The 17498-nt window shown below is 37.4% G+C and overlaps 1 protein-coding gene across 3 annotated transcripts in view; it reads left to right on the top strand.

Annotated features, from left to right (window-relative positions):
- Positions 1-261: 261 nt before the first annotated feature.
- The window catches only part of LOC120634447 (latrophilin Cirl), a 200561-nt gene continuing 183324 nt past the window's right edge, over positions 262-17498 (top strand). For all 3 annotated transcript variants that reach the window (XM_039905019.1, XM_039905016.1, XM_039905020.1), the window contains exon 1: positions 262-649. In XM_039905019.1, coding sequence (XP_039760953.1) covers positions 319-649 — 331 coding nt within the window. In that variant the 5' untranslated portion in view covers positions 262-318. The remainder of the gene's footprint in view (positions 650-17498) is intronic.

Below are 17498 nucleotides of genomic sequence, written 5' to 3'. Positions count from 1 at the left end.
ACACCCGTGTCCGCTACACGGGTAATGGTTGACGTGATGATGAAAAACTACATCCGATTTTTGTACAAGAATACAAAACTTATGGATATCTGTCCAACTACATGTAAATTGAATGAAAAACATTTCTCAGGTAAACTGTTCCCACGGGATGCTTTAAAAACAAAAACAATCGCGGACAAAGTTACTGGCAGCAGCTAGTTATATATATTCGATTAAATTAATATTTTTTTTGTGCTTGTTTCAGATGCCAACACAAGATGAACCGGCGATTTGACCACAACACGAAAGCTTAACACCAATCGAAACCACCAACCAACCATGTTGGATTCAAAGCCCCAGGAGCCACTAGAGAAGGTGGTGAACACCAAGAAAAAGAGTCTTCTAGATCTCAAATCTCTTCTAGAAGACAGAGGAGGCACCATACCTAGTAATGGGTGTAAAAGAAGAGTCATTTCGGAGGACGAGTTTAGCAATAATAGTGTTAATCAGTTAGACAATAAAGTTAGTTTTCGTGATACAACTCTTAGTGTTAGCAATACAAGGTGTAGTGGGAGGTTTAGGGGGTGCTGTAGACTTAAGACGTTATTGTTTGTGTTGTTTGTTGGCTGTTTTGTTGATACCAGGCTGCCAGCTGAAGCGAGGAGTTCAGGTGAGTCTTATTAACTTTTTAACTCTTCCTTGAGGTTTTTGTTTTATTGAACATTTATCTTTTTTTCATCCTAAAGCTAATCTTAACAACATATGCTAGAACTCAACGGGTAGGTACCATATCTCTGAGATCTGCAACAATATTAATTTAAAAAAAAAAACATTTTTTACAAAAAATAAACTGACTTTGTTATACAACTAAAATGCAAGAAATAAATATTTTCTATATTTTTAAGACGGTGCCAAGTAAAATGTAGAAAGTTGTTGATCAAAATTCAAAAAATTCAAAATTCATTTTTTTCAAGTCGGCCTAATATAAGCTCTTTTGAAACGTCAAGTCTGTCTGTTTGTAGTGATTCTACCACCGGTTCGGAAGGCAGATTCTAACGAGAAGAAGCCGGCAAGAAACTCAGCAGTTGCTCTTTTCCAACATCAACAATTTACATTTTGCATTTTAACATTCATTCAGATCATTACTTCGTATACCTTTTAATATAGAAGCAAGGAAAGTACCAGTTATGATTATGAAGAAGCATCTTTGTTTTTTTTAGACGTGGTGAAAAAGTGCTACCTCAGTCCCTTGCGTCCCTCAGCACGGAGGTTATGTGGGACTCCCCCCTCTAAAGGGGCATACCCAAACCAAAATCCCTCTGTTGGTTGGCTTTGTTAGACGCCCGGGGAACCCGTTGTATATATACCCCCCTCCCGGACGATGAAGAAGCTAGGTTTAAGATGCCCAAATTATTTTTACGCCTTGAGATAACTTTTCATTACGCCAAAGAAATGCGAAAAAGTCGCGACAAACAGCTATTACAATATAACCTCTATTAGTCATTCACATATTAAAATTCCAATACCAAAGTTATATTAACAAATTCTATGACTACACTCTTTCGCAAACAATGCGATTTTCATTCATTAATGTTTATTGCAAACACTTATGCGTAAACTTTTGTGCACTCTTCCATTACGGTTTTATACTGTTTTAAGATTAGGTCATAATAATCATCGTCATATAAATCCTTTAACGGCCACGGGTTCCCTCCAGAACTTCACACGCATTTGAGAACATTATGGAGAACTCTCAGGCATGCAGGTTTCCTCACGATATTTTTCCTGCACTATTAAATCAAGTGTATTTAATTGCAACGCAACGCAACTTCGGAAGTTAGAGGTTTGCGCTGGGATTCGAACTCGGCCTCCCCGAAATTGAAGCCAAACTAGGCTTTCACCGCTTTAAGATAAGGTTCTTCATTATTAACTCTAGTACGCACTGTAAAGTCAATTTAAAATGGACAAAAAAGTAAGTATATGAATGAAAAATACAGCGGCAACCACGCCCTCAGTCAGGAACACAACAATGTTGCTTAGCGGCAGAAATAAACATAGCGAAAGTACTTCCCCGGATGAGCTGTCAAAGCTCTTCAAATTATTTCCGGGTTCGGGCCTAGCTAATCTGTTGAAGATTATAACCTAAACCTTGGAATTGGGAAATTAGCGGTATCCAACCCCCGTGCATAGCACGTTAAGCCGTCGGTCGCGGTTATTACCTCTTTATAATCAGTAAAGCCCACCAATCCACATAAAAGTTCCGTGGTGACTCTATGCCATCTCCTACGAGTCCGACGTTAAAAGTGTAAGTAGATTACAGCATAAACGAGTAAAAGAACTTTATACCATCCAACCTACATTCCTAAGAAAAGTAAATACTAAGAAACGGTACAGCAGAAAAGTAACAACACGGTAAGAGTCTCTATGTTTACATACAGAGGTCCCATCCGCCAACACCTAGTAAATATTACACGGTATTTTAATCTTTAGTGCTTTGTTCTTACGGTGTATTTCAGGTTATGTAAGTTCAAACCGGCGTGCGGTAATTTGTGGTGTGTACAGTTTAAGTGTCGGTTTAAGCCCTTGCTGAGAACTGGTCGCGATTTATTGTAGTTCCACGCTACTGTTGTTAGTGAATTATTGCTTTTCTTTTAATCTTGTATTGCTAGGTTTTTTTTATTACGAAATTCAAATTCAAAATAATTTATTACACGCCCTTACACTTTTACAATAGCCAGTTAAATAGGTAAGGTACATATACAAGGTGAAACCGAATTACGAAATAATGTTGAAGGATGCATCACCCTGCAAAAATAATAAATCAAAAGAAGCATATTTATTGTTTACTTATGACAACCCTATTTAAGATGAAAGACTGACACGTGCATAGTACCTCGCTACGCGACGCGTACCTAATAAAGTGACAGTCACATGATTTTAATTTTGCATGTGATATTAGGGCTGTATCTGATTTCTTTCAGTAGAAACTATGGCAGCGGTGTACTCAAAAACTATTAGTTTTACGGTTTCACAGACAGATAAGTCTCAGAGACAGTAGATAATGTGAGGTACATTACATAAAGTTTTCATTTACACATTGTATAATAAATTGCTACAAATATTCTAGCTTTTCTCGTGGCTTCGCTCGCGTTGCAGATTTCGTCGTATTCCAAAAGCAATTTTTCCATCCCTCGGGAACTAGGCTTTTTTTATTACGAAATTATATTATTAGTTTGGATAAACGGCTGAACTTAAGCGGTAATAGCCCAGTGATTAGAACTTCGGCTTCGCTTTTGGGGGGCCGAGTTCGAAACCCCAGCAGGCATCACTTTACTGAGATTAAGTGGTGCGTTTTAAGCAATTAAATATAACTTGTTTCAACGGTGGAAAACATCGTGAGGAAACCTGCATGCCTGAGAATTCTCCATAATGTTCTAAACGGCGTGTGGACTGTGGAGTCCACCAATCCGCAGGAGACCTGTGCCCTGTAGTAGATCGGTAATAGGTTGATATGATGAAAGGAACTTGATGGAGTAACGCAACATAAGTATGGCGTATACACTCCACCTCATAATTTCGAGGGCTCAGACTGTATTTAGAGCCGTTGAATTTGCGAATCTTCTCAAAATGCCTCGTTAGCTTTAAAAAGCCTTTCAGACTGAATGCCTCGGATGAGACAAGATTTTCCCGCGCCGAATACGCCCACACTGACATCTTATTTTATGTGGCTGCCCTGGGGTTACATTTTATCTTATCTATTCCTAAAGTCTAGACTTTACATAGATTTGCTTTTGTGTGATGACATCTGTATTTATCTATACTCATGCTATTAATGTTTTGATGTGCTGGGACGGCAGATCAGAATACAGATGTCACTACGGTCGTTAATCGATGGTAGTAATAGCAAAAAGCGCGTTGTCGTTCTCCGTCACATTCCTTTAGGCACCTCGTACGACACCCACGCGAAAAGATTAAGTTTTAGTTTAAAAATCTAGAGTTCTGTTTTATGCTCGTTTATAACGGAAGGGCCCTACTCGAACTTATTTAAAAAAATCATAATCAGTAAGTTATAGATAACTTCTTTCTTTTTAAATTATTCTATTTATGGTTTACATAATAATATTATTTATTTCGAGTCGGCCTAAATATGATTCCAATTAGAAAACATATATTAATAATTAAGAAGTATAATTAATATTTATTAAACATATAAGCCGTCGAACTGTTCACTTATGGGCATGGTACCCAAAATGACGGCGCTATTGCCCCTTTGAATTGCTAGACTTAGCCGTTGGGCTAAATAAGCGCCAGCCAGGTCGCCAGACGACAAGACCGATTTGAAATATGTATTTATCTATACCGATGTTATTCAGTGGCGTGCATAGAGGGTATGCACAGGGTATGCAGATGATATAAAATGAAGAAAATCTGCAGTACAGACTATAAAAAACTTAAGGATAGGCATTGTAAGAGGTATAAAAAGCCTACTCTTAAGTGTTTATAACTTAAGATATATATATACCCTTTATGCACGCCACTGATGTTATTGTTGTTTTGCCGCGTGGTTACGGCAGATCAGAATACAATTGTCACCGCCCTTGCTTTACCCGCGGCCGTAAGAGGCGATCTAGGGAATGTGATGGAGAACGCCCTCTTGGCTACTACTACCATCGATTACTGGCAGAGCGAAGTCGCGGGCATAAACTAGTATTTACTTACATCAAGAAGAGCAAATGTTTTACTTTCACACATTCTGTATCACTAGGTGTCACTCTTTCACTGTCATTCAAATCGCTGGTATTTAATTTAATTTTACGTAAAAATTGTTTGTAAAGTGTAATGTAATTTATTATATCTCTAGTTATTAACCTATTGAACTTTCCCGCTTTCCCTTACTGTATTCTTCTATAAAGGGTTGTCTGGAGGAGATCGCTTAAAGCGATAACACCGCCTTTGCGCCTTATTTTTTTGTTTTGCTATTTCTTGTTTTCTTTTTTAATTTGTGCAATAAAGACTTTGTCTATCTATCTATTGATGTTAAAGATCCAATTAGATAATGTAGATGGAAAAATACACAGATAACAACTCAAGTCGTATTTAAAAGTCAATACATTTTTACAGATTAAAAAACAAAATCTAACTGTAACCTTGTACGAATTGACACATTAATAAAAATGCTTTATCTGTCAGGAAACTAATATCCAAAAGGAAGTGGTCGTGTGGGCGATAGCGATTTTTGTTTTAAATTTTTTGCTTTATCTATGAAATAATGTAGTAGTAGTGCAGGCAGTAGACTTTTTTTAATCCGCTACAAGTGAGCCCTTGACTGCTATCTTACCTGGTGGTAAGTGATGATGTAGTCTAAGATGGTAACGGACTAACCTTTTACAGGTATGAGAGTATCAATAAACCCGTACCCCTCTATACACGGCATCGTACCGAAACGCCAATTCGTTGGAGTTCCGGTACGATGTCGGACATCTTAGCCACGGTCGGCTCACCACACCAGACAAGAGAAAATTCAGAAAATATAAATTTATAAACTGCCCAGAACAGGATTGCCCTCATCAAACCCGAAAACTCATTTTTAAGACCACAGCGCATAACGCACGTTGGTCATTGACGGATCGAGTAGATTGCGCACCTCATGGTAAGGGGAAAACCATCGTCTATAAACAGAGCAACACTTTGCAGGGCATCACTGACCGTAATTGCCGTTGCCGCTAAGCTGCATTGCAACAAATCTGCTTAGCGGCACAAATATTAACATGTTGTCAAAGTCAAAGTCAAAGTCAAAAATATCTTTATTCAAGTAGGCCCATAGGTGGCACTTTTGATGCGTACATAAGAATTACACGGTAGTGAGATGGTGGCGATAACCACATTCGTAAACTTAAAACTAAAGCCCTTGTCTGGTAGTACTTCTCCGGACGAGTTGTCGCAAAAAGCTCTACCTACTACTACTAAAAATAAAATGAAGATGTTTTCTTGCAACATATAAGCTTAATCAGTTTTACATCTCAATTAACATATGCAAGTCAAATGGATGAACACTAGTAAGCTTGTTCCACTTTCCTCGATTCACACCTTGATTATTGAATCATTAAGACAGTTAGAGCTTTCATTCGGTAATGGAAACGCTATTTTTCGCAGTTTAACAACTTTTTTTGGGTTATTCCTAGAGACGCGGAACAAATATTTTCGATGACTCAAACTGATGACGATTGGTTTTGTCGACCTTCCTGGCGCAACGGTGAGCGTTGATTTGAGTAGGTCCGGGTTCGATTCTCGGATTTTTAATTTCTGAATTTTCTCTGGTCAGGTCGTGGCTAGTTACCACCCAACCGACAAAGACGTGCCGCAAAGCGATTAAGTGTTCAAGTGCGATGTCGCGTAGAAACCGATTATGGGCATGACTATCGGAGTATGGTAGGTTGGCCCGCTTCCGTCTTAGATTGCATTATCACTAGGTGAGATTGCAGACAAGGGCTAAATTGTAGTGGAATAAAAAAAATCATTTATTGAATAATTTACTTGTGAAACCTTCATTTAGTTGATTCGTAACATCATCATTTGTGTTATGGGTACTAAGACTACTAATGAATATTTTTATAAATAATACACATAAATACTTATTACTTATAATATACAGAGAAATAACCAGACACTAAAAACATTCATGTTCATCACACAAACATATTCCAGCTGTGGGAATCGAACCCACGGCCTTGGACTCAACATCTATGTGTCAAACTTCGGATGAAAGTTTGTCAGCTTACAGTAGGTATGTTTATTTGTTTATGTGTGTGTGTGGGTGTTTTACCAATTTTTAGTTTTTTTTTTGTTTATTTTGTTTGAATGGTGAATTAGTCGGGAGTGTTCTTAGGTATGTTTGATAAAAATCGGTCCAAGATTGCCACTGCCCTTCCTCTAGAATGAATGGGCATGACTAGTGTAATATTATACAGTATGAAAAATTACAAATCCAAGATGGCTGCCACAACAATATACTTTATTACATCCATAACTCCCTCCCTCCCTAAATATTATGAAAATCCTTATAATAAACTTTAAGCTTTACATAAAAAAACATATAAACAACACCGATATATATAGGTAATATTTTCCTAGAGACTTCCAAGTTAAACTAACAAGTAAAGTAAGTAACAAGTTAAGTTAGTTTCGCTCAAGTTGCACGGTGCTTGACAGGTGACCTCACGTAACGGGTTATCTCATGCGCCTGACAGAGAATCCGGTAAATTTTAGTTGTTGCAAGCCGCAGTCCAAAGCTAACTTCCATTATTTAATCATTTTCTTTATGACTTTATTTAGTAAGGTGGAATAATTCCTTATCCCTCAATAAGGGCATAATTTTACCATTTTCAGAAAAATCCGCCATTTTGAGGTGGCGGCCATCTTGAACCGATTTTCTAAATACATTCCCAACTTATTTACATTTCAAACAAAATAAAATCATAATTTTGTCATCCGTTCGGGAGCACATATAACTTGAGAAAAGCTTTTGGTACGTCTCGGGGATTGAAGTCGTTATCCCCGAAATGGAAAACCCATCTAGGCTAAGCAAAAACAAATCCCATACAGAAACAGTGAGAGAAACGGCAAAAAAAAGTAAACAAAACTGGCTACATTGCCAAGCATAACAAAAACTTGTTATTATTGTCAATTTTTCATCACAGGAATATAATTTTGAGAACAAATTCTATACAGGCACAGTCGCTGGTCGCAACTAGAAATGGCAAACAAAAACAAAAAAAGGTTTATTGTGCCAAACATAACAAAAACCTGTTATGCGCCAATTAGCTAATCGTTCGAAGATTATCTGTGGAATAGGGAAACATTTTCCACATTTAAACCCCTTTCATATCGAAACAATCAACTGATGGTCGGATCGCTAGTACACAGGTAAATTGAATTAGTGCGTTATATGACTGCATAATAATAATTTTCATTTAAGCTGAAAAGGAAAAAGTATCTAAATACTTGGACCTTGCTCACGAGATTACGGCCATGCGGACTGTTGAGTCGACCGTTATTGTTCCGATCGTCGTTTCAATCAATGGTTCCTCGCGAAAAGCTTCGACCAACATCTTAAGAAGCTTTTGCTTGGTTGTTGGATCAAGGGTCGGATACAGAAGGCGAAAGGAGTCCGTGAAACGGCGCGTATTGTGAGGAGGTTCCTCACTCTGGAGCCCTGACCGCTGGTTGCTTGGGCATTGAAAAGCCCCGCTAGTTTTAATAGTGTTTTCTCGTAGTCTATTCATTTATTTATTTTATTTATTTATATATAATAAGTTAATTTTCGTACTAAAATTAAATATACATGCAATTAATAATAGAAGATGAAAGAAGATATCAAATCCCAATCAACTGTTCAAGCGCGAAATACGTCAAAGGTAATGAGGAAAGATTACCTAACTGCTCGTGGACCAAGTGAAAAACACTCCAAGAGCAATGCGAACCGTTTAATCCTTCATAAAAACCAATCTACCGCGAATTGAGTTGGAAAATCCGGTCAAGTGCATGTCAGAAAACTTATCTTAAGATAGGGTTCCGTCTTATAAATAAAACTTCGCATCCTAACTCAAATCCAGGATGAAAACTTATATATATATATATGTATTTGTCAATTCGTACGGAATAGGAAAACATAGAGGATTCTATTTTCGCTTTAGTCTTTCGATAACTGTAATAAGGAAAGAAGAAGAAGCACTTCATTGCACTTTTAACATACAGAAAAAGAAACAGTAAGGAGTTTTCAGTAAACAATGCAGACATGCAAAGGCGGCCTTACTGCTTCTAGCATTCTCTTACAGGCAACCTTTGTAGACAGGATCCACAGCAAGAGAACGGTATAGTGCCAGTGATGTAATATATACATGAATACCAAAATGTATATACACATACATAATTTCAATAAATGTACGTAATATATATATATATATATATTATATATATTAAAATATGTATCTATATTATATATAATATATATATTTTATTTTATTTGTATATAAAACGTCACGAGTGGGGCCATGACACGGCAAGCTAATTTGGGGGTAATATTTTTTTTGAATTTAATTTGAAATTAACGTTTACAGAATATTTTCATTAAATCTTAATTTTTTCTTCTAGAATATAAATATCATTTAATAATTAAAATATTTGTTTTATAAATATAACCTAAAATAAACTATGTAAAACTAAATAAAATCTAAAACGTCTTCGAAACCACCGCAGCGAGGCACAGTTCCTAAGATGTTGGCAGCATTGCCCCTTTGGATGGCAAAACTAATTCGTTGATTAATTAATTAATAAATTAATTTAAAATAAACAATATTTTTGACATAATAGGGACTTATGGGACAAGAGGTATCCCCAAACTTAGCTCGTTATGACAATTTTATAATTTTTCGGAGTAGTAGTAGATCTGTGTCAGAGCTCGTTGTATTTCATCAAAGCACCACCAACAGTTCACATAGTTCGGAGAAAGGATGGACGTCGGGGTCCCAAGGTGCTCGAATGGCAGCCCCGAACTGGTAAGCGCAGCGTTGGTCGGCCCCCAACGAGGTTGACAGACTACATTAAGCGCGTCGCAGAACCGTAGAACTTGGAACTCCCTACAAAAGACCTATGTCCAGCAGCTGACGTCTATCGGTTGGTGTAATGATGATGACCACCAACAGAATCACATGTTATACATTGACGTATGATATTAGCCTAAGGTATTAGATACGCATAAGATTCAACTGATAGGTAACTACAACACGCTTAATAACTATTCAATTCGACGTTAAATTAAGATTAAAACTATAACACGAATAGAAAATGGAGAAAAGAAAAAAAATATATATACAATAGGAAAAAAAAACTAAACTAATTCTATTATATCTATTATTTTTAAAAGAAAGAGAGAACAATATTAATGCACTAGGTTAGGTTACAATAGGGCTGACATGCAGCTGTTCTGTAAAAGCCCTTAAAAAAAAGAATTAAAAAAAATATATATATTGTATGAACTGCCATCATCGCCGCCGCACACGCCTCAGGTTGATGGTATCAGAGGAACACTTTGCAGGATGTTATACTTGCATTTATGTATATAATTCATAAAATATTCATCAGTCGTCTTAGTACCCATAACAGAAGCTACGCTTACTTTGGGGCTAGATGGCGGTGTGTGTATTATCGTAGTATATTTATTTATGCCCTGCGAAGTGTTGCTCTGTTTATAGGCATTGGTTTTCCACTAACCATCAAGTGGACTATCTGCTTGGTCCATCAATTATTAACTAGGTATATAAAAAAGCCCGCCATACGATTAAAAGCGTAGCGGTCTGTAAAACTTCACGTATGACGTACTTAACTAAAAATTTTATTCTTGCAAAGTCTCGGTTAACACACTACACCATTTGAAATTTTGTGGTTTCAAATGGTGTAGTGTGTTAACCAAGGGAAAACAGATAATTGATGGAATTAAACATTGAGGCTATGTACGTGCAAGAAAAAAACCAAAAATATTAATTTCCCTCTGTACGCAAATAACGACGAAGTTTCTGTAAATTTATGTTCTACGTTCGTTGATCTTTCTTTAAATTAAAACCTTTAATGCTTCAATAGCCATTAGAATTTTAATTTTCTTAATTTTAACATCTGCGCCAAACCGAATAAAATCGATATAACATACAAACATGCATATCAGACAATAAATACGTCTGCCTAACCCTAAAACACCGCGCCAAATATAGCAACTCAGGTAAACCAAGAGGTCCAATCCTATAATAATCCATTAAGATTTTGCCTCGCTCCGTCGAACACACTTCCAAACTCTCGCGAGGTAAATATTTCAACCTTTACCCCCCCCCTCCCCTTCCCTAAGTATAATGTATTCCACACCTCCCCCTCAGACCTCATCTTTCCATCCCTATTTTGCATGAAGGGGGAATTTAAATTGTGTAATCTAACTTTCAATTCATTCATACATTCAGCGCCATCTCTCGGTGATAAATTGAAATTCGGATGAATTCCAAAATTCTTGAGTAATTTACCCCATATCTAGGTTTTGCAGATCACGATGATATTATTAACGTTTATGTATATAGAGTCCACCGATCCACGCTGGGCTAGCGTGGTGGATAACGGCCTTGTCCCGGTTGATATGATGATTATGATGATTCTTTAAATACCCTCTTTTATCTATCTATCAACGTCGATGTACCGCCAAGCGACTTAGCGTTCCGGTACGATGACGCGTCGAAAGCAATTAGTGGTATAAATTATAACAATTGCAATGCTATATTCCTAACTGAATACCCAATTGCCATTTTAGACTGCATTCAACCTCAGATGATATTACAGTCAAAGTTTTGCTTCGTCAAAATTGGGTTTATTATAGGTATTATATTAATTATAGTTTCAGAGATTAGTAGGTTAAAACAAACAAAAAAACCCTTTAGCTTTGTTATAAGTATAGATTAGGTATAAAAGCACCAAGGGTTCAGTAATCGGGTACCTATATTCCGTTATTAAAAAGAAAACCCGATTTCAATTGGATCTAAGTCTCAAAGTTATTTAGAAACTTGCATCAGCAATTGCACCGATAAGTTTCCTGAACAAAGACTACATTCTCAACTAATACGGGACTAGGTTTCCGCCATTGATATTACACGCGGATAGACAGGGCATTCATTTTTTACATCAATATTAATCATTAATAACCTAAGGACACAAGGACTCAAGGCCTTAAGGACTCAAGGCCTCAAGGACTCAAGGCCTCAAGGACTCAAGGCCTCAAGGACTCAAGGCCTCAAGGACTCAAGTCCAGCGGGATGGTTTGTTCATAATCATCACGTTGGGCAAACGGTTTGGCGATCTCAGTAGATAGTAGTATCACAGAGGACAATGCTGCCAGTTCTCGGTTATATCACTTTAGTAGGTAGTAGTAATTGGTTAGGTAACATATGTAACAAAATATAATGAATGGGCCAACTTACATACTAGTTTTATCAGTACAGCAATATAATTTGGCATATGTATTTTAAACTTACAGCCGCGTGATTGCTTTAAGGAAAATATTATTCACATCCGTTCATAAGGAGAATCTGACATGCAAACAGTCGGCTCTCCTTTGATCTCCTATCTGATCTAATCACAAACCCATTACCGGCCCACTACAAGGAATCAGTCCAGGAATTAGTAGGATTCAGTCCGTAGTGAACCACTAACTTAGTGCAGATTGGTAGACTTCACTGACGTAGACGCCCCTGAGAACGTCATGTAGGTTCGCTCACGATGTTTTCTTTCACCGTTAAAGCCAGTGATAAAAACACATACTACTGTGAAAAGTTACAGGAATCGAACTCTGTCCCCCGAAAGGGAACCGATAGCCTTACCTACCCTAGATATAACCACTTGGTAAGGTAAGAAAAAAAATATTGTTATATTTTTCTTGTAATTTACGGCTCGATGGTAATTGGACAAACATCTTCTATAAACAGAGTAACACTTCACAGGATAAGGAGCACGTCCTGCTACATGCAGGCCTGTGTCCATCAATTTGAGGCGTAGGTGTTAAGCCTTTTGTGCCTGTCTAAACCGGCAACAACGCCCTTCAAACTGGATTACAGCATTGCAACAATGCTAGCCGCAGAAATAGGCATGGCGATAGTACTTTGCCGGACAAGCTATTTCAGAAAAAGCACTAATGCTACTTTTTGTACTAAATTTAAAATGTTGATTTGAAGAAAGAGCAAAGCCTTCCGAACCGCTGGTAGAGTCTATACGAACACACAAACTTGTCTTTAAATAAATTATGAATTTGAATTTGTAATCGATTTCAACATCGCATGGCTAGCACGTACGACGAGGATAGTGGAACGTGAAATTTTACTTACTCAAAAGGTTTTCATTTCGAGAATATATTAAACCACTGAAGCATGAGTAGCAAAATACGTAAAAGCGTTTTAAGTAAATAAGCATAATTAAGCGTAAACAGTAAAATAGACTATAACTTGATATTGTGCCGGTTATTTTATTAAATTGAGTAGCATTTTAACGATAATTAAATTGGGCTTATAATTTGTATTTAATGAATAAATAGTTCACATGTAAAAATAAAAATTATATTTGATATAGAGACAATGTTCATGACATTGTGTCGGTGGGTATTTTGATATACACTCAGATGATGAAAAGAGATGCCCCCGGGTAATTTAGTTAGTATCACGTTTTAGTTAATTCAGTGGCCAAATTGTACGGTAAACCTGTCTATGGTTTTTAATATCATCGGTATTACTTGTTAGAACTTAGGAGGTAATATTGCAAAGTTCTTGAAAATAAAATCCGTAGTGAATCCCACGCTAGCGATATGAAAAAGTTATGATGGAGATTCAGTTGAGTTGTCAAATATAATTCTGTCTCCGAGCCAGCTTTATACGTGGATTCCCTTTGTCTTCATTTAGACTGGCATTTTTCTTGTTTATCTACCGTGCATTGATATACATAACCCATAGATAAACAGTTTTGTATTAATAACTTAAACAGATCAAAATCCATCTGCAATCAGAACTGGACAACGATTAGGGCTAACTGAACTTTATTAACTTTTATTAAATAGTTTATTTATGCTGAAGTGATTTTTGGAGACAATAACAAACTTGTTTCTGCCGTTCTCTTAAATAACCTGCCTGGAGCTTAGTAACTGGCGCTGTCCTTAGGCGTGCCTTAGATAGCAAGTTAACCTATATGACCCAGTAAGCAACGTAGTTGGTCGAACCCCTTATTCTCTCTCCCATATTAGAGGAAAGCTCAGAATTTAATTTAGTACTCCTTCAAGAAGTGTACTTCCATCAAACATTTCAAGAAACTGTGTATCTTTGAGGACGATAAATATCAATGGCGTTCTGGTTAGAAAAAAAGCGTAGCTCATATTTACAAAAGCGACGCGACTATGGAAGGCAACTTTCCATTTACTAAATGTCCCTTAATCAAATTACTTGCCATGCCGATGTTTCGGGACGAAATGGCTTTCCTCGTAAGTGAATTTTGCGACAATTTATAGCGATATTTTGGTTGAATTAATATTTATATTCTGTTTATTAGATAAAATACTTACGAAGGAACTGATAAAGTACCTTTTAAGCCGGCAATGTTCGGTGGCTACTCTGGTGCTGCAGTTGATGGATGGCAGAATCATCATCATCATGTCAACCAATGGATGTTCATTGGTTGAACAGTAACAGCCTAATCCCTTGATTAGGCTGTTCTCCACTACGCTGGCCAGGTGCGGATTGGTGGACTTCACACGTCGTTAAGTACATTAAGTAGAACTCTCAGGCATGCAGGTTTTCTCACGATGTTTGCCTTCACCGTTAAAGCAAATGATATTAAATTCTTGAAACGCACAGAACTTACAATAGTACGAGGTGCGTGCCGGGGCTCGAACTCGGCCCCCCGAAAGTAAAGCCGAGGACTCGACCACTAGGCTATCACTGCTTCCTCATTCATTGTTACGTAATATCAGTAATCAGTTTTCCGAAATGCAGATATCCTGCGTCAGAATCTAAATTTATCTCCGTCCACCCACTAATTAGAAAGGGTTTTAATGCATTTAACCGGTATTTTTTGACTTTTTAAAAGCTAATTTGATGTGCGAAACCTTCGGACTCCCCCCCCCCCTACGTTCATTAAAGCTGATTGCAATTTTAGCGCTGATAAAACCTTTTCAGACACCCGTTCAGGCACCTGGATTATAATATGCGTCGCTTTGTAGATGGAATGTCGTTTTGAAATGTATTCGCTCCTTCAAATCTAGATAGACATTCAGATAAGTCTGGGAATTAAATGCCGAGCGTATTTAAATAAACCGTTCAGGGGAGATTCAAATTCGCGAACGTAGGGTTCTGTACCTCAAAATCTAGTAAATTTTCTTAAAGCGGTGATAGCATGGGGCTATAGGCTAGACCGAGTTCAATTCCCGGCACGCACATCTTTCCTAAGTTCCTATGTGTGTGTTTAAATTGAGGCAATTGTGAAGAAAACCATCGTGTTGGCACTTGTAGGCCTTGGAGTCCTCCATCTGGCGTAGTGTAGTAAAGCCTATACCCTTTTCATCTTGCGATCATAACAAATTAATCATCATCATCATCCAAACACGGGTCCTCAGAATAAGAGGGGTTTAGACCGTAGACAGTCCACCACGCAGACCAAATCCGGACTTTGAAAACATTATGGAGGACTCTCAGACATGTCGGTTTCCATTGAACCGTCCAACAGTCAACGTTAAAGCAAGTAATATTTAAATGCTTAAAACACACAAAATTTCGCAAAAGTTACAGGTGGTAGGGGTTCGGACTCTGAAGCGAATCATCTTAACCGGCAGGCTATCAGAAAAATAATTATTGCAATTCAAATTGTTTTTGCAATTAAACTATAAATAACAGTTATACAATTGGGTCTCCGAAGATATTCATCATAATGGAATATTGGCAGAGCGCCGAATTTAACTATGGAAATTGGGCTTTGTGGTCAACTCTATCCGGCACAGCAAATACCGACGTGTGATTATTAAGCCGGGATCTTTCTGGCATGTTTTATTGAGGCCAAATTGGAAAATAGTTATTAAGCATTGCATAATCTATAATAAGATAGGAAATAGAAGCGGTGATATCCCAGAGGGTAGGACTTCGACTTCACACTTCTAACTTTTCTAAGTTATGTGCGTTTTCCCATCAATTAAAATATCAACGTATCAACGGTGAAGGACACCATCGTGAGGTGACTTGCATGCCTGAGAGTTCTACATAATGTTTTCAAATGTCTGCGGAGTCCACCACTGGGCCAGCGAGGTGGACAACGGCCATAATCCCTTCTCATTGTGGGAGAAGACCCGTGGGTCGGTAATGGGTTTTTATGATGATTTTTTTTTATTCCACTGCAATTTAGCCCTTGACTGCAATTTTGGTGGTGAGTGATGATGCAGTCTAATATGGTAGGCGGGCTAACCTATTAGGGAGTATGGTAGTTATACAACTAATCCGTTTCCACGGACCATCGCACCGGGACATTAAATCGCTTAGCGGCACATCCTTGTCGGTAGACCTAGACGTCAGACCAGTGAAAATTCAGAAATTGCTTCTGCCGGGAATTGAACCCGGTACTTCCTAAAAAAACTCACAGCGCTTCTTTTTGGGCTAAGAGGTCGTCGAATTCATTGTAGTGAACTGAGAATATTTTGGCAACACTATCCTTATTTTTAAACACACTTGTATATTTGGCCTTAGGACATCCATTTTATCGTTTCTTTTAGTGCTCAAGACAGGTGTAAGTAAAGCAGCCCGAAAAAAGGTTTCTGCGATACTAACAGTTAAGAGAGGTCACTACATCACCATTCACCTTAATAAATCCAGTAAAACAATGGACTAGCACTCCCATATAACATTTGTAACCTTTTTGTGTTTCGGCCGAGGATATTAAAACTTTATGCTCGTGTCACATAAGACAATGCGATGAGAGCAAAGAAAATGAGGTCGCTTATCGCTCTGTTGCCAATTGTCAACAAAGTTATTTTTAAAGGTTAAACTCAAATTCAAAATTTCTTTATTCATGGAGGCCTATCACAGGCACTTATGAAGCGTTGATACATATATGTTTACATAATTGTGAGGGGATGGTAATAACTTCGTTCGCCCACTTAAGCCCAAAGTTACGAGGGTTCCCGTCCACTGCTGGACATAGGTGTTTTGTAGGTAGTTCCACTCGCGGGTAGAGAAGGACAGAAGACGACAGAATTCTGTTCCTCCGTCAATTCATGGCACTAAACTTTATTAAAACACTACAAATTTGACGTCCTAGTGGCGCAGTGGGCAGCGACCCTGCTTTCTGAGTCCAAGGTCGTGGGTTCGATTCCCACAACCGGAAAATGTTTGTGTGATGAACATCAATGTTTTTCAGTGTCTGAGTGTTTATCTGTATATTATAAGTATTAATGTGTAATATATTAATAAAAAAATATTCATCAGCTATCTTAGTACCCATAACACAAGCTTACTTTGGGGCTAGATGGTGATGTGTGTATTGTCGTAGTATATTTATTATTATTAATATTATTATTCAAATGTATAAGAAAATATCTATTATATTATTATTCAACCTATAAAAGGGATAATCTTCGTATAATGTGATTTCATTACACGTCATGATCACGGATGAGCACATGACTAAGTATGTAAATCCATTGTGTATTTTATCGACAGCTGGTGTTGGCGGCAAACAATATAAATTTCTTGTAAATGTTTCTATTTTGAAATACACTTTCCGCCCTGATATTGTGAGAGGTTTAATATGATATTTTTAAAGTACGGCTCGAGGTTTGCGTCGTCTTCTTTTATTTCATATTCCTTTGTTATATTCTCTGTTACTATTGTTTAATTCTATAAATTGTATTGGTGATTTATTGGGGATTTTATTCACTTATTTTTTGTAAATTCAGCAGTTTTAGTCGAACA

Source organism: Pararge aegeria, chromosome 24, assembly GCF_905163445.1.
Source record: "Pararge aegeria chromosome 24, ilParAegt1.1, whole genome shotgun sequence".
In the NCBI taxonomy this organism is placed as follows: Eukaryota; Metazoa; Arthropoda; class Insecta; order Lepidoptera; family Nymphalidae; genus Pararge; species Pararge aegeria.
The sequence above is the reverse complement of the archived record's forward strand: the minus strand, read 5'-3'. Positions and strand labels throughout refer to the sequence as shown.